General features: G+C 39.3%; 1 protein-coding gene across 1 annotated transcript; it reads right to left on the bottom strand.

The window, feature by feature from the left end:
- Window positions 1–784: 784 nt before the first annotated feature.
- LOC128572493 (zinc finger protein 736-like) lies at window positions 785–19,250 on the bottom strand. The gene is made up of 3 exons (XM_053572537.1): window positions 19,200–19,250; window positions 1,391–1,517; window positions 785–888 (listed from the first exon to the last, which is right to left on the bottom strand). Exons 1-3 carry the CDS (start codon window positions 19,248–19,250, stop codon window positions 785–787), a joined length of 282 nt encoding a protein of 93 aa, XP_053428512.1.
- Window positions 19,251–24,119: the final 4,869 nt, after the last annotated feature.

The following is a 24,119-nucleotide window of genomic DNA, read 5'->3' as shown; positions in this document are numbered from 1 at the left end:
AATCTCTCTTCAGCCCACTTAAAAGGCACTTTGAACTTGTTCACTTACTGAGCAGAAGCTTTCTCAGGGAAGTGCTTGTCGCTGGAATCACTGCTGAAGTGGCTATCCACTTACCCTGTGTGTCAAAACTGGTCTCCCTTTGCCCCAGAGGGTTAGGGCTGCAAGGCGGCTCAAACCCCACCCTTAGGCTACTTGGTCGCTGGGTTACCAGCTCCCACCCAATTCCAGCTCTGCGACCCTGAGGGCGGAGCTTGCCGGGGCAGATCACTCACAATGTCTGCCTGTGACCCAGAGCCAAACACTATTAGCTCCGTCTGGCTCAGCGGCTCAGACTGGGGCCCTAGACAAAGGCCAGAGTTCTCCGCACTCCCGCTCAGGCTCTCCCCAAGGCAGTTCAGCTGAGTGCCAAGTCCAAAGACACCAAAACAGTTCACAGGTAAGGCCTTTCTGGTTTGCAGTCTCGCTGCTACTGAACTTACAGTTGCGGGCGGGTTTAGATGGATTGAACACACGCGACCACTTGCCGGTTTTCCACTGTTTTATTCCTCCTCTTGGGGTCCAGAAGTCTCTTGCTGACTCTCTGTATCCTCTCAGGGGTGATGATAGGCAGATGCCACCAGCCAGAGATGCCTGGAGTCCTATATCCCCAGACTCACGGTGCCCAGATGCAAGGAAGCTGTTACTCGGCTGCCATCTTCTCTTTCTTTCCCCAAACCACTTTTTAAAGTCTGGCTTTCTTCTCGACTTTTGCCCCTCTCAGCTATGCTATCTGCCACATTCCTTCTCACCTACCTGGGTGTTTAGCTGTTGCCTCCTCTCTCTTCACATTCCAGGGCTCTTGTCTTTGCTTCAGACATGTGATCAGGTCTGGCTTAGAGGCAGCAAGTTCTTTTTTATTAGAAAGAATTTGTATGAATTTTGCTGTGGATTATCCAATTACCAATGTAGAACTATACTGAGTAAAGAAGAGAGAAGATTATAGAAAGGTCTGCAAAATTGTTTCCAAAAATATTATTGATTTTTTACTGATAGTCCCTTTAGAATAATAACAAAATATTTCAAACTGGTAGCTCCTGAGCTCCTCTTTCCACTACCACGGAATCAAAAATTAGTGGTGGAAACTGGATTCTAAGGTGCAGACTGTTTCTAGACTTTGTAGAGTTACCACTAGAGTGAAAGATATAGAATAAGCTCCAGAAAGGGGAAGGTTTATTTCAAGACAAGAATCGAATTTTTTCTTGTTTTACATCAACAAACCTCCAAATTTCTTCAAAAGCATGTATATAAGTCCTTTTCAAGTGAAGCAGAAATTCTCAAGAAGCAATCTACAGAAAAAGAAAGTGATGCCCCTTAGTGTGGAATAGGAATAGTGTATTGACATTATCCTCACCCAAGGAGACCAGGTTTCTGTAGTTTTCCATCATCACATCCCTGTACAAATTTTGCTGAGCAGTGTTCAGGCATGCCCAAACCTCTGGAAAGAATTCTACAGCCACATCCCTGAATGTCAACAGTTCCTGAAAAAGACACATATTTACCAGCTGGTCATAAAAAGAGTTCTTCATTTCAGAGGGAATATGAAAGTTATAAGAACTGTTCAGACATGTGAGTGACTGGGATTATTCATAATATTTATTTTTAAAAAAGTTATGTTTATTCAAAAAAATAGTCATATCACTTGAGCCCAATAGTTTGAGGTTGCTGTGAGCTGTGACACCACAGCACTCTATCCAAGGTGAGAGCTTGAGACTCTGTCTCAAAAAAAAAAAAAAAGAAAGAAAGAAAAAAATACTAGTTTTATTAAAAATTGATGCTACAGCTAGCTCCCATTTTCTGTAATATCTAATAGTTCATTTAAATGGTTTGTCTTTAGTATCCTAAGGAGAAAGTCTATTCTTACATTTCTTCTTTTCAGAACTCTCTTTTTACCTTGGGCAATTAATGCCATTCACTGTCTGCATTTTCTTAATCCTGTTCTTTATAGATTCTAATGGAGCATCCAGATGGAACCTAAACAGAACATGCTCCCCTTATTTACTCATATATCAAGATCAGACCCAATCCCCAGTAGGAGTTCTGCACATCCATACTTCTCACTATTCTATGTTGTCCTGTAAACAAAGAATCACATATATTTTGTCCTGTAAAACAAAGATAATTAAATAGTGAACATCTTCCATATTACAGGTTGTACATTTATTGGAAAACTTGCCCCTGGCACATATAGCACTTGGACATAGAGAATGCTCTGGAACATGGAGGAGAAGGATTTTACAGGGCTCCTTGATTATTATAATAAAAAGCAAAAAATGAGTAAAAAAATTCATTAGTAAAAATATCAAAAGTAAAGAAGGAAGGATTTTCAAATTCTGACCTTGTAAGTTCCATATGACATTCCAGGAGGAATAGTAAACACAGTCCCTCACCTTTGATATATTTATTGGTGAAACAGCCATGTCTTCTTCTCCTTTTCCTTATCTGGGATTTCTTTTCATGTGATATTGCTAGAGAAATTAGAATTATATTTATAGAATAACCCTGAAAGGAGTCAGCATAATCTTTTTACTTGCTTTTACAACATTCACAGGCATGAGGGCCTTCAAGACAAGAAAAAACTACACTCCCTTCTCCTTTTTAATAGAAAGCATCACATGTGATGAACTCCTCATGGAGAACAAAATGTGAGTTTCTTCTTTCCTGCCCTCAGGTACCCCCACTTCCCACACATACCAGCACTTTCTAATACAGCAATGAGCATATGGACCACACTGACGGGCTCCGACCACACCAAAGCAGAGCAGATCCTGATATCTCCCTCTGGAAGGAAGGTTGAATTCAACTCTCGTTAATGTACCTCAGAGAATTTGTGCTTGACCTTGGCCCCACCTAGTAACACGTGGGACACTTAATTAAATCCACATGTATTCTCCCACTAGCCTAATAGACAGAAACTGTGGGGAGAGTACAGGCGATTGTGTTTTTACAAAGCAGCCATGTGATTTTAATTGGAAACCTGGGCTGAGAGCCACTTAGTTAAAAATCATCTCTGATGTTTCAATGAGCGTAGAAATCTTGTGGTATTCTGGGCTCTGCTCATGAAATGTGATCTGCAGGTGTGGGAGGGGTCCATAAATTGGCCTCTTTAACAATTCCCCTGCCAATACTGATGTTGCCCCCAGACAGAGTCCCTTATGCTGACATTTATCACAAAAACATATTTATGTTCCACAAGGAAGACCATCAATTACCATTCTGTAATGTGACATTCTCTGCTGGCACTTTAAGGTTTAGTATCTGAATACTGCATTTGGAAAACCACGTGTACCCGTGCATTAATGCAATGTTTACTGAAAAAATACTAAGTGCTCATAGCATGGTATGGTGCACTGTGCTGGGAACGTCACTTTGTATGAGTTACTCTTTATCATGCCCTAATGTTGATACAAAGTGTCCAATAATTCCCAACATAATTGAAATGTGGTGTTCAGCCTTTCTATTTTTATCTTACAGTTATAATAGGTAACTGGACAAGATCTACAAATTTCTGTTATGTTTGGGGATGATGATTATTTCTTCATGTGTTTGCTAAACATTTCTAAGTCCTCATGAGAAAAGTTCAAGTCCCCTGTTATTATGGTGTTAAAAGATATCATATTGCTCAGACTAAGTAAGATCTGTTTCAAGAAACTGGGAGCACTTAAGTTGGGTGCATAAATATTTAGAATTGAAATGTCTTCTTGTTGTATTTTTCCTTGACCAATGTGAAATGTTCATTTTTGCCTTTTTTCACTTTAGTTGATTTAAATCCACTTGTATCTGATAATAAGATTGCAACCTCTCTTTTCTTCTGAATTCTGTTTGCCTGGAAAATTGTCTTCCAACCCTTAACTCTGGGTTTCAATTTATATTTTGAGGCTAGATGTGTTTCTTTCAGACAGCAGATGGATGGCTTGTGTTTTTTAATTCCATCGCCAGTCTATGCCTCTTCAGTGGTAAATTCATTAATATTTATTGAAATAACTGATAAGTGTCACAGAATTCTATTCATCTGATTATGTGAAAGTACCTTGCTTAGGTTTATCTTTTGCATCATTGTAGAAGCTTGATTCTGTCCTTTAATATCTGGGTGCTTACTTTGCTGGTGGTTTATTGTGATGGTCAGTGTGTATAACAGGTTGAAGTATTCCCTGTAGAGCTGGTTTTGTTGTGTCAAATTTCCACAATGTTTGCATATCAGTAAACAATTTGAATTCTCTGTCGATTTTAAAGCTTAGCTCAGCAGGGTATAGAATTTTGCTCTGAAAATTGTTTAAGTAGACTAAAGGTAGATGGCAATTGTCTTCTGGCTTGAAAAGTTTTATTAGAGAAGTCTACAGTCACATTGATGGATTTGCCCCTGTAGATCAATTGGCACTTACTCTTGGCAGCTTGCAAAATCTTTCCTTTTTTCTTGACTTTGGACAGGTTCATCACAATGTATCTTAGAGGAGCTCTATTGATTTGAGGTGACCTCAATATTAGAATATTTGGTGATATTTGGGACATATTTCTTTATAATATTCTCTAGGATGGATTCCATTCCTCTCGGCATTCTTCTTCCCCTTCTGGGATACCTATTAACTCGTATGTTTGAACATTTCATAAAGTCCCATAATTCTGTCAGTGCATGTTATGCTTTCTCTCTCTTTTTTTCTGCCTCTTTAACTATAAGCTTTGTCCTCTACCTCTGTGATTCTTCCTTCTTCATGGTTTAATCTGTTGTTGATACTTTCTACTGCTAACTTCCCCAAGTGTGTTCTTGAATTCCTGCAGCTTTGCTATACCCTTTTTTAAATCTTCATATCATTCATCTATCATTTGATTCTGTTTTTGGATTTTGGTTTTGGTTAGTTTCCACTTTCTCAGCAATTTCCTTCAATTGTTTTCATCATCTGTATTTTAAATTCCTCTTCTGTAATTTCTAACATTTCTTTATAGGTGGAATCCTCTGGAGTAGCTGCCTCATGGTCACTTGGGGGGTGGGATTTCTCTGGATAGGTTTTCCATGTTGCCAGATTCTCCTGCTGGCTCGACCTCATGAGTGTTATATTTTATCTGTTTTCTTGCCCTAATTTTCCTTTCACTTCTTGCTCTTGAAGTTACTGTGCTTCTGGTCTGAGGTTCTGATGAGTCCTTTTGATACAGGACTAAAAGAATGAGAAGATTGAAAAGTAAGAAGAGAAAAAAATATTAAAAAAAAGAAAAGAAGACAAAGGAGTGGAGGTGTGTAAAAGGGAATATTGACAAAAAGAAGAGAGATACAGAAAAAGGAAGACAGGAGTAACAAAGGAATAAAGTAGGGTACTTTAACTCACACCTTAAAGACCCCCAACTTTTGGGGGTTCTGGGTTGGATGGTTCCCTGAGGTCAGCACCTTTTGTCCAGTCTCAGCAGATACGGTACCCCAACCTCTACCAAATAGAGAGGAAAAATACAAATACTATAAATCAAACCAAAACATTCAAACTGAAAACCTTACAGGATAAACTTGGGGGTACAACCAAATAACTAGGGTAGAAACACTAGCGAAAATTAAATTCTTGTTATTAAAAAGGCCACAATGGAAAATTATATTTAAACTAGAAAAATGAAAAAAGAAGCAAAACAAAAAAAGAAAAACAAACAAAAAAAAGCAATCTAGGCTGAAAATTTTTATGTAGAAAATAAAAAGAAAAAAAAAGCAGTATATGTATTTTGCTGAATATTGTCACTTGCCTAACAGGTGATCTTCTAGTGTATGAGATGCCAATCACAATCCTTATCCAGCATATAAGATAAAGATTGGAGGCTTCTGCTGACTTCTTTGCCCTCAATCCCTTCAGGGTTGAGAGCATGAGCCTCTGATGAACTCACTTAAAAGACACTTTAAACAGTTAACCTTGGCTAAGCAGAAGCTTTCCCAGGAAAGCACGTGTTGCATGTCACTGTGATCTTTCCAGAAGTAGCTACCTGTTTATCTGGTACACCAAAACTGGCCTCCGAGGGCCCAGGATGCAAGGCAGCCTCCTACTGCCAAACACTGATAGCTCCACTCTTCCCTAGTGTCTTAGTCCTGGCCTTTGGAACTGCTAACAGTCACTAGTCGCTAGATCACTCACCAAAGGTCTCTGAGACTGAGCCTAATGTAATAAAGCCTTTAAATGGGGCTCAACATTTTCAAAACATCAGAGAACTCATGCTAAATAGAACCCCTACAAATGTGAAGAATGTGGCAAATCCTTTAACAAGTTCTCAGCTTTTACAGCACATAAGAGAATTTATACCGGAGAAACCTTACAAATGTGAGGAATGTGGCAAAGCCTTTCACTGGTCCTCAGGTTTTAGAGCACATAAGATAATTCATACTGGAGAGAAACCTTACAAGTGTAAGGAATGTGGCAAAGCCTTTAAGCAGTGCTCAAAACTTAAACAACATCAGAGAAATTACACTGGAGAGAAACCCTACAATGTGAGGAGCATGGCAAAGCCATTAAGTGGTGCTCATATCTTACAGCACACAAAATAATTCATGCTGGAGAGAGGCCCTACAAATGTGAACAATGTGACAAAGATTTTAACCAGTGCTCATATCATATCGCATACAGGAGAATTTATAATGGAGAGAAATCTTACAAATGTGAGGAATGTGGCAAAGCCATTAACTGGTGCTCAGTTTTTGCAGCATATAAGAGAATTCATACTGGAGGAAAACCTTACAAATGTGAGGAATGTGGCAAAACCTTTAACTGGTGCTGTGTTTTTACAGCACATAAGCGAATTAATACTGGAGAGAAATTTACAAATGTAAGGAATTATCAAAGCCTTTAAATGATGTTCAGATCTTACAACACATAGAATTCAAACTGGAGAGAAAACCCTACAAATATGAAGAATGTGACAAAGCTTTTAACTGGTGCTTGCATCTTACAGCTCACAAGAGAAGTCATACTGAAAAGAAAACCTACAAATGTAAAGAATGTGGCAAAGCCTTTAAGCAATTAAAAATTAAACGACATCAGAAAATTCACACTGGAGAGAAACTTTATAAATGTGAAGATTGTCATAAAGCCTTTAAATGGGGCTCAGTACTTACAATACAAAAGAGAATTCATACTGGGGCTAAATCCTACAAATGTGAAGAATGTGGTAAAGCTTTTAACCAGTACTCAATTGTTTCTAGACATCAAAAAATTCATTCAGCAGAGAAACCCTACAAATGTCAAGAATGCGGCAAAGCCTTTAACCAGTACCCAATCCTTTCTAGGCATCAAAGAATTCATTCTGGAATAAAATTCTACAAATGTCAAGAATGTGGCAAAGTCTTTAACCAGTACTCACACCTTTCTGGACATAAAATAATTCATTCTGGAGAGAAACCCTACAATTTCAAAGAATGTGGCAAAGACTTTAACAAATGCTAAAACCTTACACAACATCAGAGAATTCACCCTAGAGAAAATCCCTACAAATATGATGCATATGGGGAGGCTTTATCTCTCACTTTAGTTATATAGACATCAGAAGATTCATACTAAAGAATAAAGTGCTTTATTCTAATACTAAAGAGAAACAATACTAATGTGAAGAATTTGGCAGTACCTTCTTATATCTTACTTCACATCCAAAAATCCCTAAGATTCATACTAAAGAATAAAGTACTTTATTCTCATACTAAAGAGAAACAATACTAATGTGAAGAATTTGGCAATACCTTTTTATATCTTACTTCACATCCAAAAATCCCTAAGATTCATACTAAAGAATAAAGTACTTTATTCTCATACTAAAGAGAAACCATACTAATGTGAAGAATTTGGCAATACCTTTTTATATCTTACTTCACATCCAAAAATCCTTAAGAGTCATACTAAAGAATAAAGTACTTTATTCTCATACTAAAGAGAAACAATACTAATGTGAAGAATTTGGCAATACCTTTTTATGTCTTACTTCACATCCAAAAATCCCTAATATTGAAGAGAAACCCTAAAAATTTGAGGAATGCAGCAAAACGTTTAACTGTCTTTCAAGTTTTATTCAACATCAGAAAATATGTATCACAAAGAAATCATAAGAATGTAAAGACTGGCAGCATATTCTTAAAGTTCAGGCCTTAGACAATATCAGGAAATTTATATGGAAGAGAAACCCTACAAATGTAAAAGTATCTGAACATTCATACTACAGAAACCCTATAGATATAATACAAGTGAAAAGAATTTTATCCCAAATACACAACTTGAACATCATTAGGGAGTTCGTACAATGACAAACATTTAACAGGTACAATAAATGTGCACAAGTATTTATTTAAAACTGAACCCTAAGTGCCTCTGAGGATTCACACAGGTAAAAAAACTAAACGACAGTTCCAGACTTTAAATTAACTTCAAGTAGTTACTGTAGAGAAAAATGCGAAAGCCAGATAATTTCATGTTGTTTTTCAAAAGAGTAACAACTTTCATGTTTTGACATGTATAATTATTAGTATATTCATGGATGCTTTGCATTGAAAATATTCAAAATTGGGCAGTGCCTGTGGCTCAGTGAGTAGGGTGCTGGCTTCCATATACCAAAGGTGGCAGGTTCAAACCCGGCTCCCACCAAACTACAACAACAACAAATAGCCAGATTCTGTGGTGGTCACTGGTAATCCCAGCTACTTGGGAGGCTAAAGAAGAGAATCACCTAAGCCCAAGGGCTGGAGGTTGCTGTGAGCTGTGATGCCATGGCACTCTACCAAGGGCAAAAAAGTGAGACTCTGTCTCAAGAAAAAAAATTCAAATTTATTCAAAAGTGGGCAGGGCAGTAGGTCACATCTGTAATCTTTGCACTGTGGGAGGTGGAGGTGGGTGAATTGCTTAATCTTATGTATTCTAGACCAGCCTGAGCAAAAGAGTGAGAACCCCCATCTACTAAATTAAAATATTCTGAACATTGTGACTGGTGCCTGTAGTCCCAGCTACTTGGAAGGCTTAGGCAGAGGATCACTTGAGCCCAGGAGTTTGAGGTTGCTGTCAGACAAAACACCATGATACTCTACCCAAGTAACAGAGTGATATTCTGTCTCACAACCACAAAAACAATTCAAAAGCAAATATTGATGTAGTTCAATCCTCATATTAGTTGATGCTATAAGTTCATTCTTAACATGTATGTGAAAATATGTGATCTGTTGTTTCTGCCTTGGGGCTATGCATGTATCAGTTTTTCCATGAAAGTTCAATGGCAAATGTAAACTACACTAAGAAAAATCTAAAGAAAATGTTTTTTGGGAGGGCTTTGAATCATAACAGTCTGATGCATGTAAGCATACAATGGATAATTTGGACATTTTTTTCTCTGAATTAAAGGGTAAATCTTTCTAAATTTTAAAAATGCATGATTTTACCACTTGTGTCTCAAGGAGAAAAAAACTGGCTCATTAGTTAAATCACTGACATATATTCATAGTAAAAAGAAATACAATTCTTGACTATTATTTGATTTGATAGACATAGACATAGAAATAGAAATCTTGAATATTTATTGATTTAATTTAAGTAGACATAAAAACATCTTTACAGACTGCGTGCCGGTACCTCAGTGATAGGGGCTGGCCACATACACCATGGCTGGCATGTTCCAAACCGGCCTGGGCCTGCTACAAACAACAATGACAACTATAACAAAATAAAATAGGTGGTGTTGTAGCGGGTACCTGTAGTCCCATATACTTGGGAGACTGAGGGGAGGCAAATACTTGAGCTCAAGAGTTTGAGGTTGCAGTGAGCTGTGACGGCAGAAAACTCTACAGGGAGGGACAAGGAATGAGACACTGTCTCAAAAAAAAATTTGCAGATATGAGAGGAAAATAAACATAAGTCCTTCATCTTTATAGATATAAGGGGATAGTAAAGATAACTCCTACCTAAAGGTGACATTAATGTGCTCTAAATAGCGTCCTTTTTTTTTTTTTTTTAGAGACAGAGTCTTTATCTGTGGCCCTTGGTAGAGTGCTATGGCGTCACAGCTCACAGTAACCTTCAATTTTGGGGCTTAGGTGATTCTCTTGCCTCAACCACTCAAGTACATGGGAGGCACCCACCACAATGTCTGGCTATTTTTTTGTTGCATTTTATCCAGAGCCATTTTGAACTGAACCTCGGTATATAGGGATGGTGCCCTACTCAATGAACCACAGGTGCCTCCCTAGCCTCCATTTGTAACGAAAGCTTTAGCAGTAGTATCTTAGATAAAAGTAATGCCTCTTGAGCACTTGTGACCAAGGAGCACATAGCGAATTTCAAATATTTTATTCAGGATATGAGCTAATAAATTCGCTTGGATTAATAAAACTAAATGGCTTTCATTGTGTTAACATTGATGCACAATGAATAAAATGTGAATCTTCCATGATGCTAAAATTTCTTATCTTATTTAAGATTATAATGATAGGTGAGTATAATATACTATTTCAGTACTACAGTGGAATAACCTCTTTAATAATCTCTTTCCTGGGGCCCTGAAATTTGGATATTTTAGTGAATATTGTTCTCAAAGTTACAATTTTGTGTTCTTTCCATTTCACATAAGAATGGAGATGTTGTTATAATAAAGGTTATGTGGGACGGTAATTTATTTTATTTGTTTACTTTTATTATGGCCAATATTTATTTTTTATTTTCTTTTTTTATATTTATTTATTTTATTTTTATTAAACCATAGCTGTGTACATTGATATAATTATGGTACATCATTCACTAGCTTCACAGACTGTTTACCAAGTTTCACATATACCCTTGTAAGATGCACCACTGGTATAATCCCACCAATCCCCTTCCCTCTACCCACCTCCACCCTCCCCTCTCTTTCCCTCTTCTCCCTATTCTTAGGTTGTAACTGGGTTATAGCTTTCATGTGAAAACCCTAATTAGTTTCATAGTAGGGCTGAGTACATTGGGTACTTTTTCTTCCATTCTTGAGATACTTTACTAAGAAGAATATGTTCCAGCTCCATCCATGTAAACATGAAAGAGGTAAAGTCTCCATCTTTCTTTAAGGCTGAATAATATTCCATGGTGTACATATACCACAATTTATTAATCCATTCGAGGATCGATGGGCACTTGGGCTTTTTCCATGACTTAGCAATTATGAATTGGGCTGAAATAAACATTCTGGAACAAATATCTTTGTTATGATGTGATTTTTGGTCTTCTGGGTATATGCCCAGTAGAGGAATGACAGGATTGAATGGCAGATCTATTTTTAGATCTCTAAATATTCTCCATATCTCATTCCAAAAGGAATGTATTAATTTGCATTCCCACCAGCAGTGCAAAAGTGTTCCCTTTTCTCCACATCCGTGCCAACATCTCTGGTCTTGGGATTTTGTGATATAGTCTAGTCTCAATGGAGTTAGATGGTATGTCAAACTAGTTTTGATTTGCATTTCTCTGATGATTAAAGATGATGAGCATTTTTTCATATGTCTGAAGGCTGCGCGCCTGTCTTCTTCAGAGAATATTCTCTTCAAATCCCTTGCCCAACCTGTGATGGGATCCCTTGTTCTATTCTTGCTAATGCGTTTGAGTTCTCTGTGGATTCTGGTTATTAAACCTTTGTCGGAAACATAACCTGCAAATATCTTCTCCCATTCTGAGGGCTTTTTGCTAGCTTTACTTACTGTGTTCTTGGCTGTACAGAAGCTTTTTAGTTTAATGAAGTCCCAGTAGTGTATTTTTGAAGCTGCTTCAATTTCCAGGGGGGTCCTCCTCATAAAATACTCACCCAGACTGATTTCTTCAAGGGTTTTCCCTGCACTCTCCTCTAGTATTTTTATAGTTTCGTGTCTTAAGTTTAAAACTTTGATCCAGTGAGAGTCTATCTTAGTTAATGGTGAAAGGTGTGGGTCCAGTTTCACTCTTCTACAGGTTGCCAGCCAATTCACCCAGCACCATTTGTTAAATAGGGAATCTTTTCCCCACTGAATGTTTTTAATTGGCTTGTCAAAGATTAAATAATGGTGAGTAGCTAGATTCATCTCTTGGTTCTTTATTCTGTTCCAGACATCTACTTCTCTGTTTTTGTGCCAATACCATGCTGTTTTGATCACTATTGATTTGTAGTATAGTCTGAGGTCTGGTAGCATAATTCCTCCTGCTTTGTTTTTATTTCTGAGTAATGTCTTGGCTATTTGAGTTTTTCTGATTCCATATAAAATGAAGTATTGTTTTTTCAAGATCTTTAAAGTATGACAATGGAGCTTTAATAGGGATTGCATTGAAATTATATATTGCTTTGGGTAGTATGGACAATTTAACAATGTTGATTCTTCCCAGCCATGAGCATGGTATGTTTTTCCGTTTGTTAATACTTTCAGCTATTTCTTTTCATAGAGTTTCATAGTTCTCTTTATAGAGATCTTTCAAGTCCTTTGTTAGATAAATTCCCAAATATTTCATCTTCTTTGGCACTACTGTGAATGGGATAGAGTTCTTAACTGTTTTTTCAACTTGACTATTGTTGGTATATATAAAGGCTACCGATTTATGAATGTTGATTTCGTATCCTGAGACGCTGCTGTATTCCTTGATCACTTCTAATAGTTTTGTAGTAGAGTCCCTAGTGTTTTTCAGATATACTATCATATCATCTGCGAAGACGAAAAGTTTGATCTCTTCTGACCCTATATGGATACCCTTTTTTGCCTTTCCTTCCCTAATTGTGGTGGCTAAAACATCCATTACAATGTTAAAAAGCAATGGAGACAATGGGCAGCCTTTTCTGGTTCCTGATCTGAGTGGAAATGATTCAAATTTAACTCCATTCAATATGATATTGGCTGTGGGTTTGCTGTAGATGGTCTCTATCAGTTTAAGAAATGTCCCTTCTATACCAATTATTTTCAGTGTTCTGATCATGAAGGGATGCTGGATATTATCAAAAGCTTTTTCTGCATCAATTGAGAGAATCATATGGCCTTTGTTTTTTAATTCATTTATGTGCTGGATTAGATTTATAGATTTACGTGTATTGAACCAGTCTTGAGAACCTGGGATAAAACCGACTTGGTCATGATGTATAATTTGTTTGACGTGCTGCTGGATTCTGTTTGTTAGGATCTTGTTGAATATTACTGAATCTATATTCATTAGTGATATCGGTCTATAATTTTCTTTTCTTGTTGGGTCGTTTCCTGGTTTGGGGATCAGGGTGATGTTTGCTTCATAGAACGCGTTAGGTAGTCTTCCTTCTTTTTCTAACTTTTAGAACAGGTTGAGTAATATAGGTCCTAATTTCTCTTTAAAAGTTTGGTAGAATTCTGACATGAAACCATCTGGTCCTGGGCTTTTCTTTTTAGGGAGGTTTTGTATGGTTGATGTTATTTTGAACTTAATATGGGCCTGTTCAACATTTCCACTTCATACTGGCTAAGTCTTGGAAGGTGACATGCTTCCAGGTATATGTCAATTTCCTTCAGATTTTCCTATTTCTGAGAATACAGTTTCTTGTAATATTCATTAAGGATTTTTTTGATTTCCAATGAGTCTGTTGTTATTTCGTCTTTGTTTTTTCTGATTGATGTGATTGGAGATTTTAATCTTTTTTTCCTGATTAGTTTGGCCAAAGGTTTATCTATTTTATTGACCTTTTCGAAAAACAAGCTTTTTGGTGTATTGATCTGTTGTATTATTATTTTTTAATTAATTTTAATTAAATCATAGCTGTGTACATTAGTAGGATCATGGGGTACCATACACTTGATTCATAGATCATTTCTCACCTTTTCATCACACTAGTTAACATAGCTTTCGTAGCATTTTCTTAGTTATTTTGCTAAGACCTTTACATTCCACATTTACTAGGATTCACATATACCCTTGTAAGATGCACCACAGGTGTAATCCCATTAATTCCTCTCCCTCCACCTACCTCCCCCCTCCCTCCCCTCCCTTTCTCTCTTCTCCCTATTCTTAGGTTGTAACTGGGTTATAGCTTTCATGTGAAAGTCCTACATTAGTTTCATAATAAGGGTGAGTACATTGGGTACTTTTTCTTCCATTCTTGAAACACTTTACTAAGAAGAATATGTTCCAGCTCCATCCATGTAAACATGAAAGAGGTAAAGTCTCCATCTTTTTTTAAGGCTGCATAATATTCCATGGTGTACATATACCACAATTTATTAATCCATTCATGGAACGATGCGCACTTGGGCTTTTTCCATGACTTAGCAATTATGAATAGGGCTGCAATAAATATTCTGATACAAATATCTTTGTTATGGTGTGATTTTTGGTCTTCTGGGTATACGCCCAGTAGAGGGATTACAGGATTGAATGGCAGATCTATTTTTAGATCTGTAAGTGTATTATTCTTTTATTTTCAATTTCATTTAATTCTGCTCAAATTTTTGTTATTTCTTTTCTTCTACTGGGATTGGGGTTAGAATGTTCTTCCTTTTGCAGTTGCTTGAGATGTCCCATTAAGTTGCTAAGTTCCTCTATTTCTGTTCTTTTGAGGAAGACTTTCAGTGCTATAAATTTCCCTCTTAGAACTGCCTTTGTGGTGTCCCAGAGTTTCTGATAGTTCGTGTCTTCATTGTTGTTTTGTTCCAAAAAATTGGCGATTTCTTTCTTAATCTCATTTCTGACCCAGCTATCATTCAGCATAAGGTTATTTAACTTCCACGCTTTTGTATGAGTATGCAGATTCCTATTTTTACTCTGCTCAAGTTTTATTCCATGGTGGTCTGAGAAGATGCATGGAATAATTTCTATTCCTTTAAATTTACTGAGGTTAGACTTGTGACCTAAGATGTGGTTGATTTTGGAGTAACTTCCATGGGCTGATGAGAAGTATGTATATTCAGTTTTATTGGGATGAAATGTTCTGCAGATGTGGACTAAATCCAAATGTTGGATGGTTAGGTTTAAATCTAAGATTTCTTTGCTCAGCTTGTTGTTGGATTATTGATCCAACACTGCCAAAGGAGTGTTGAAATCTCCAACTATTATTGAGCTGGAGGAAATCAAGTTGCTTATGTCTGTTACAGTTTCTCTTATAAATTGAGGTGCATTCTGGTTGGGTACATAGATATTAATAATTGAGATCTCATCATATTGAGTATTACCCTTAGCAAATGTGAAGTGACCATTCTTGTCCTTCCTTACTTTTGTTGGTTCAAAGCCTATTGTATCTACAAATAAAATTGCAACACCTGCTTTTTTCTGGTTACCATTTGCCTGAAATATGGATGACCATCCTTTCACCCTGAGTCTGTATTTGTCTTTTAAGTTAAGATGTGACTCTTGTATGCAACAGATATCTGGCCTGGGTTTTTGTATCCAGTCAGCTAACCTACGCCTCTTTAGAGGACAGTTTAAGCCGTTCAGGTTAATGGAGAATATTGATAAGTCTGGTGAAGTTTTGGGTATCACGTTTTTCAAAAGTCCAGTGGGCATTTTTAATCCTTTCACCAGTGTGGAAATTTGAGTTTGATATGAAGTTTCTGAGTTAGTTTACTTTTGTGGTATCGTATTGGGTTTGTCATTATGGAGGATATGTCTGAGAATATCCTGAAGAGCTGGTTTGGTTATGGCAAATTTCTTCAACATATGAATGTCATTAAAGTACTTAATTTCTCCATCATAAATGAAACTCAGTTTAGCTGGATACAAGATCCAGGGTTGAAAGTTATTTGGCTTTTGGAGATTAAGAGTCGGTGACCACCCTCTTCTGGCTTGAAAAGTTTCAGGAGAGAGATATGCAGTCACTCTAATATTCTTGCCTTTGAAGGTAATGGTTTTCTTTCTCCTGGCAGTTTTGAGGATTTTCTCCTTCATATTAACTTTAGTGAAGTTAATTATGATGTGCCTGGGGGATGCCTTATTGGGGTTGAGTCATGCTGGGGTTCTGAAGCTGTCTGCTATCTGAATTTCAGAATCTTTAGGCATGTCTGGAAAATTCTCTTTCATAATTTCATGCAGAAGGGCCTTTGTGCCCAGCGAGGCCACTTCATCTGTTTCTGGAACTCCAATGATTCGCATATTCACCTTCTTCGAATTATCCCAGAGCTCTCGTAGAGAATGATCCGTTTTTGCTCTCCATTTCTCTTCCTCTTTGAGAGTTTAGAAGCATTTAAAGACTTTGTCTTTGATGTCAGAAATCCTTTCTTCTGCTTGCTATATTCTGTTGCTGAGGTATTCTACTGTATTTTTCATATCCTTGAGGGCTTCAAATTCTTGCTTCAGTGTGTCTAAGTCTTTGGTTTAAATTCGTTAAATTCTTGAGACAACTTTAAATTTCTCCTCGAGTTCCTAATTCCACTTTGTTAATCTTGTCTGCAATCCAAATTCTGAATTCGATTTCTGACATCTCAGCCAGTTGTTTATGAATAGGATCTTTGATTACATCTGCCATATCTTTCCTTGGGGGAGTTGATCTATTCTGGTTATTTATGTTACCAGAGTTTTTCCACTGATTCCCCCCCATGGTTGTTTTACTCCGTTTGATTTTTTCCCCTGGGGCTTTGTCAAGGGCCTGTACAGTGTTGTGGCCTGAGAAACTAGGGCCCTGTCTGGTGTGGTGGGGCTAAGTGGTTCTGTCTTGTTTTCAGCTGGTTTCTGTTCCACCTTAGTGAAACAAATACTCTGGATTGAAGTCTCAGCTGTGGAGAAATATCAGCAATTAAGTCACCCCGCCCCCCACTGGCAAACAATTGGAAAAAAAAAATCAAACCTTCCTACCACCGTGCACCCAGGGCACCACCTGATTTGTCCTCAGGTGATTGGTTCAGTTCAAAAAGTCCAAATCAATTGTCTGAGTCTACCCCTGTCTCTTGTGAGACAATTTAAGAGGTCTCTGAGAGCTGGATCACAGGTTTCTGGTGACTACTCTGGTGTGGCTTGCTCCAGTGCTGCGTGGAATCAGGAGGAGCCACCCAGCCAATAGATCAGTCTGGGAAGGTTGCTGCCTCCTTCCACACCTTGCACCGCTGTCACACCCAGTCACTGATAGCCCTGCAGTTGGCTTATCCAGTTGCCTGTACTGAATTGGTACTCCATGAGTTTGCACCTGCCTTAATCACAAGGAAGTCTGCCAGGCCGCTGCGCTATGCCTCTCTCCAGCAGGAGAAGGTGAGGCCTGACAACCTCGGGTGTTTGATGAGGGTTGGGGCGTTTTCACTCAGGTCCAGTCTCACCCCTGATTAATGTTACTGACAGAACAGAGCAGAACAACTCTGCGGTTCCCCTGCAGAAGAGAAGCTGAATTGAGTTCAAATCAGCTTGTTTTTGCTCTTGTATTATCTATAGGCTGATGATCCCCGGAGGGCCAGCTGCATCTTAGGTTTCATAAATCAAACCTCTGTGTCAGCCCCGCCCTGGGAGTTTTTCCAGTTTGCAAGTTGGAGTTGCCTCAGGAAAACTTAGAGTCTCTGGTTGCCCAGGGAGATGGTGGTGTGGCTTCAGAATATTCAGTAGTGAGCTGCATTGCTAGCAAAAGAGGGCTGATGTTTCATGGCTCAGGCAACCGCTGCTCCAGAGTAGCTCCCTTCCAGCCAACTGCCTTTTCTCCACTCCCGTACCCAAGAGTCTGCTCCGACCGGCTGCAGCCCAGCACTTTCTACACCCATCGAGCAATCGCCCAAGAGTCTGCACCCCTGGGCAACAGGCCTCCAGACCTTGGAGGGAGAGCAGAGGGGAGTGCGGAGAGTGCTGGGAGCCTGGGATTGCGGGCAGAGAACACACACAGCTTTGCAAAGTTTTATACCTGGCCGTATTGTCACCAAAAGACGGCTGTCACACTGTGCCTCAGGGAACTGCCATTCAGGTGCGGTCCCTTCTCGCTGACCGGGACTGGCCTCCAGACCTCAGTGTGAGTGAAGGGGAGCGCTGGGAGCTCAGAATTCCAGGTGGAGACTATATACAGTTTATACAGTTTTATGCCTGGCAGGAGGATGCCGTGGCACCCTAGTAGGGGAGGTAGGTCCAGTTTTTAGAGGGTCTCTCCGGTGGAGTGTAGTGGGAGGACCTTTGAACTCTGTCTGGTTGTTTGTGGGGCACTCTGAGCCGTTCTCATGGGGGAGGGGACTCCCATCCGCTTGGTTATGTATTTTGTACCTTTTGTTTGTATCCTTGTGTTTCTAGCTCGCTTCCGTGGGGTTGACGTGTGTTCTTCAATTTTCTCTCTTAGTGCAGCTCAAATCCACCAGGTTACTTGTTGAGTTTTTGTCCTTTAACTCTCCTACTGGACGGGAGCCTCTGTGGAATGCTGGCTTCTGTCAGCCATCTTGTCTCCTCCCCCCTGGGATGGTAATTTAAAGTGTTACATTTAATTCCTATACCACCATTCATAAAATTTTACCCAATTTTTTTGAACAAATTGAACACATAGAGATATTTTGTCTTGATTTATATTTAATACAACATACAATATATAAACATAAATAAATACTGAAAGAGGACTGTAGGGGCAGAAATATCTGTGTGTGTGTACCAATCTGCAGAAGAAAATGGAAATGGTGAATCAAAACAGAATCACCAACTTTTCAAAAAAGTTGATGATCCAAGCAAAGTCAATCTTCCACATTCTCAAACCAAACTTACTTTCTCTACATCAAATTTATTTCTCAACATATGTCATGTCTGCAGGGTCCAGAATCACTCCCATGGAAATCCTCTTTTTTACTTGCCACCTATTCAGTTAAAGTAATTATGTGACCTTTTTCTCCTTCCAATTGTTGTACATAGATGGACTATCTCATGGTCACACTTAGGATGGTTCAGCCTCAACCCTCTAAGTTTTACCAAATGGCAGGATATAGTTTCCCATTGTGACTTTTCAGTTGCTCACTTCTCCAGAAAGCTAAATGCTAATATAGATGTTGATATTTTCATATGCTATTATAAAAGTAATTTTCATCTAGCTTTTTAACCTTAATCTCAGAATACAATTTGTGTCTGTGGCCACTTCAAAGCTCTTAGGAAGGGGCAATTCACTGCAAATGACACATGGTGATCATACTTACCCTAGAGTGTAATGCAGTATTCTATTTTCAAGTTCTCTAGTCCCTCTGACTTTTGGGGGCATCCCTGTAGTCACTTAATAGTTCACCCGCATCTCACTATTGGCCAAAACTACTCCAAATTAATGAGGAGTAATACCTTAGATTTTCCGCTCCAATACTTACTTACCTTTGCCCATATTTTGGTTACTTGACTTGTGCTGGCTGGCTCATCAGTCATTTTGTAAAACGTCCGTACATTCAAAATGATGCCCAAATACACAAAGAGTCAAGAAACCACAGGAAAAGGCAGAGAAATTCAGTTCATCAGTAAAAGTTGTGACTTATTAGAGAATTTATGGACAAGTGGATGGACATGGGTAGTAATATGACAGGTGGATGTCCATGCTGTTACAACCCAGACAGAGTGCTTATATACTATAAGACATGGGTATACATGTTAATGTGTAGGAGAATTAAAATTGGCCTTCATGGAACAGAGGAAAATGTCAATTCCATTTGCTTCATTATCTATACCTTGTATAATAACACCAAGGGTTTTTTACCTAACAGCAGAATGTATGGTAATGTGTGTTCTTACACAAAGAATAGTTGATAAAGTAAACATCTGAGAAGTATTCCCTGAACATGGATTAATCAGAAGTAAGTATTCCATAGTAGCATCCAAGATGGGGGTACTTTAGTCTCCACAAAGCTCCCTATCCAGCAGCCTGGGTTCAAGTAGCTGTTAGGAATTCAGGGTAGCTCAGTGGAAGCTCTCAACCACACAGTTTGGGATAAATAGGTTCTCAAATATAGGCAATTGAATTTGTTCAAGTCTCCATCATTCCCAACTTTATTCTTTCTCTTCCTCTCTACAGAAAAAGTTTCAAAAAATTCAAATATCACGTGCTTAAAAAATCATACTAACCACATTCTGCTCATCAAGTAAAAGTGGGGGACAGGAGATGAAAATGAGTGTTTGAGGGGGCAAATAAAATTACAGGTTGGAAGAAGTACTGTGTCTGGAGTGCATGTGTATTTTACACTCTCACAGGAATTTAAGATGCACATCACCGGTCATGTCTAATCTAGAGTAACAGTAAGAGAGATGGATTTGTCCATAGGTCATAAGTGTGAAGATGGGAGCTTCTGGTAATGAGAAGGGGTGATAGCAGGTGGATTGTTCTGTAGGGGTAATTACCTGATAGAGTTAACTGGTCTCTGGCTCAAATGTAGAGCTATCCTATTGGATAGCTGTCTCCAAGGTGCTGGGTCCATGTAGGGACCCTTCACTCCTACCTCAAATTATGCCAACAATTCTGCAGGAAGCCAAACTCTGATGATTCTGTCTGCACTGCATGTGGACAGGCTGGTTGCCTACATTAGGGAGCGGGATGGCAGAGGAATCTCATGTGATAGTTGAACAGTTGTGTTCTCCAGTTGTGGGTTCGAATGGGTATACCTGGGACAGACTTGTTTTTCCTGTGACACTGCCGATTCCCACAAGATTCTTAGCTCATTGCCCACTTAGTGACTTGTGCTCCAGGTGTCTTACGAGAAGGACCTGGGAGTTCCTAATTAATTTTCCCTGACCAGATCTCAAAATATTACTTGTAAAGAAGGCAAAGTTTTCACAATTTCCCTGTGAAGACCCTGTTTTATTAGTCACAAGTAGCACCTTGGGTGACATGTCTGAGTCATGGAAAAGGTACTTTTGTGCAACTGCCTTACTTGGAATTGTGAAGAGTTTAGCCTGGCCTCTGTGGCAGCAGTTCCAGTGGAGCTGGACAGAAGTAACTCAATCAGGTATTCCAGTATTTTTTGTCCAACTCTCAGCATGCATGTAATTTTCTGGGAAACTAGACAAGCATAGAGACTCCAGGAGTTCACAGCTTAGGTAGTGGTAGTGCTGAGATTTGGGATGGAGGCATCTTGAGCAAGAATGCCAGGTTGTGGAAGGACCCAGACTCTCCAGGGCATTCTGTGCACGTGACTTATCTCTTGAGCTTTATGTTATCTTGTCTGGAATATGTAAGGGTGATGAGCCTGTTTTATGGGCCTCACAGTTTTGTGATGGGGTTCAAGAAAGAAAAGAACTTTGAGAGTGCTCTTCCTGCCTCTTCCTCTGATGTGTGATGGTGAGAACAATGATGGTAGTTATTGTAAACTGAGTTCCCAGCAGATGCAGTCTAGTAGACATAGTCCCCACCCCAGCTTTCAGATTAGGGATCGTCTCAAGGAGGCTGAGTTGCATGTGTAAAGAGATAGGTCAAGTGAGTGTTGGAGCTGGGAATGAATCTAGAATCATAGGTGACTGGAGATGGCAGTACCATTGTAGCAAGTGACTTACAATAGTTTTCCAGAGTCCAAGGTTGGGGAGGCTGAGTCGTAACTGTGTGAGTGGAGGATCTTCTTATTTACATCTCTCACCATGGCAGGTGTGTAACACAAGTTGGTTGCCCTGGAGGAGCCCTCAGAGAGTCCAAAGAAGGAAGAATTTGCAGAAGAATGTGCTTTTGTGGTAAGAAGGGAGCTAAGACAGTCAGAGAACAGGGACACCTTCTGTTTATGTGGGAGTCTGCTTTATGTCAATAAAGCAGAGACTTTCTTCTCCAATCCCTCATCTCTGTTGTGACAGGGATTAAAATGCCTCCATAAGTGAGATTGGAGCAAGGGCCTGGAAAAATTGGGCTCAGGGAATTGGGAAATGGTGGTGATTGGAACCTGTAGATATTTTGACTTGTTGAAATCCCACTATAGAGATAACTAGGGGGTGCTTGGTGGTATTGGAAACAAGATGGAGAAAGAAGACAGACAACTGGGAAAGGCAGCCCAGGGTCTTTGGCAACTCCAAGTGGAAGAATTGATTAAGGTAGTCTAGGAGACAGGGATTAATGAAATTTCAGGGACAGGCACCTGAGGATGGGTTCTCATCACCATTACCACATCAGTGACACAAGATGTCATCTGCTTCCTGGTCACATTCTTCAGTGACCTGGTGCTGCTGAACACTACCATGAAGGATTATGTGAATGTCAGTGAGCCTGTGCAGGCAGGTTAGGAACCAGGATCCTGAGGGTCTAGAGGGTAGAGCCCTGAACTGAGCACTTAGATCTCAAGACTCAGAAAACCTCTCAAGAAAGCTTCATAGCTGCCCCTGTGAGCAGGGGCATCAGGCCCATCTACTCTGTGAGTCACAGATGCTCCACACCAAGTGCACATTTCTGCTCCCTGAAAGGTGAAATTGCAGAGCTTCTTGAGGTTCTGGTGAAACCAATTCAGCTTCTCTCTTAGGTGGAGACCATGGGAAAAGAATGGAATTGGGCCTCTTCATGGTCAGACAGCTCCTAAGTGGCTGAACACTTTGTTTCTGTTCAAGGCCTCAGTTTCCTTGTCCATCATCAGAGAGCTGAAATATATTCCTGAGTCTCAACTGCCATTCTTCCTCCTATATGGAGGGTATAATGCAGGTACGAGTGCTGTTTTGTGCACATTCCTTGCCCCTTATTACCCTGGATTTAGTGCAATAGGGGTGGAGCCAGTCATGTGCTATGGAGTCTTTTTGATAGGCATTAGATCTCTGCCTTCCAGGGAAATGTGTTCTAGATTTATGTGAAAGATTAAAGTGAACAGCTGGGATTAATTTGGGGGTAACATGGGGATGTGGAAATCAGTGACACCCTGTGCAGGACATATCTTGGCAGAATCCTCTGCATTTTATTTTATTGGTTCATTTTTTTCTTTTTGAAGACAGAGTTTCACTATGTTGTCCTGAGTAGAGGGCTATGGAGTCACAGCTCACAGCAAACTCCAACTCTTTGGCTTAAGTGATTCTCTTGCCTCAGCCTCTCTAGTAGTTGGGACTACAGATACCCATCACAGCATCTAGCTATTTTCTTGTTGTAGTTGTCATTGTTGTTTAGTAGCCTCAGGCTGGGCTCAAACACACCAGCCTTGGTGCATGTGGCTGGCACTGTCACCACTGTGCTACAGGCACTGTGCCAACGTCCTCTGTATTTTAGATTTGTTTGGATGGTTTAACTCAAAAGGAGGAGAATCATTTCAGGTGAAGTTACAGATAGAGACTTTAATGAAGAACTAATTTCTGGAGAAGAGACTTTCTATCCAACTATGAGAACAGGCTGGGATTCATGGGTTTGGAGGGGAGGAGGGGCCTGTATGAGAAAAGGTCCAGAAATCAGTCTTTGCTTCATCTCCCACAGTCCCTGTTCCGACCCTTATCTTTCCCTCTGGCTCCCAGAGGTCAAAATTCTTCAGAAGTTTCAGTTGTTCCAAGGGGCTGCAAATAATTATCATCTTCAGATTGAGGATAAATTTAGAGTCTGGCTCCATTCCATAAAGTGATGCAGTCAGAGTTACAAGTAGCAGTGTAGTGGACTTTCAGAAGGCACAAAGGAAACATTTTGGTGGACAGCTGCAAAGAACCTTTATCTATGGATTCCTGGTTAGCATTGGGTCCTCTTGCATGGTGATTCCTTGGGCACCAGGTCTCTAAATGATGGGCAGACAAAAAAAGAAGAACCAGAGGTGTGGCTCTTAGTAGGCTTACATATTCCTCTCCTGTAGCTGCCAGATGTGGAAAAACTAGATTCCCATAGTTCAGTAGGCTAGAAGCACCCTCAAATCCAAGCCAAAGGAATTGAAGTATTCAATTAGGGAACTTTAAGATACAATAGAAAGTATTAATAAAAGATTAGAGCATGCAGTAGATAGATGTATATAGAGTACATTATAAATGAAAACTTCCCAAATATCATCAAAGATTCTGACACACTCCTTTCAGAGGAATATCAGACACCAGGTCACCTCAACTCTAATAGAGCTTCTCTAAGACACATTGTGATGACCCTGTCCAAAAGTCAAGAAAAAAGGAAAGATTTTTCAAGCTTCCAACAGTAAGCACCAATTGATCTATAGGGGAAAATTCATCAGGGTGACTGAAGACTTCTCTAAGGAAACTTTTCAAGCCAAAAGACAGTGGTCTTCTACATTTAATACACTTAAACAGAATAATTTTCAGACAAGAACTGTATACCCTGCTAAGCTAAGCATTAAAATTGACAGAGAATTCGACTCATTTACTGAT

This window comes from Nycticebus coucang, chromosome 20 (genome assembly GCF_027406575.1).
Source record: "Nycticebus coucang isolate mNycCou1 chromosome 20, mNycCou1.pri, whole genome shotgun sequence".
Classification (NCBI taxonomy): domain Eukaryota; kingdom Metazoa; phylum Chordata; class Mammalia; order Primates; family Lorisidae; genus Nycticebus; species Nycticebus coucang.
This window is presented reverse-complemented; position numbering and strand designations above follow the sequence as displayed.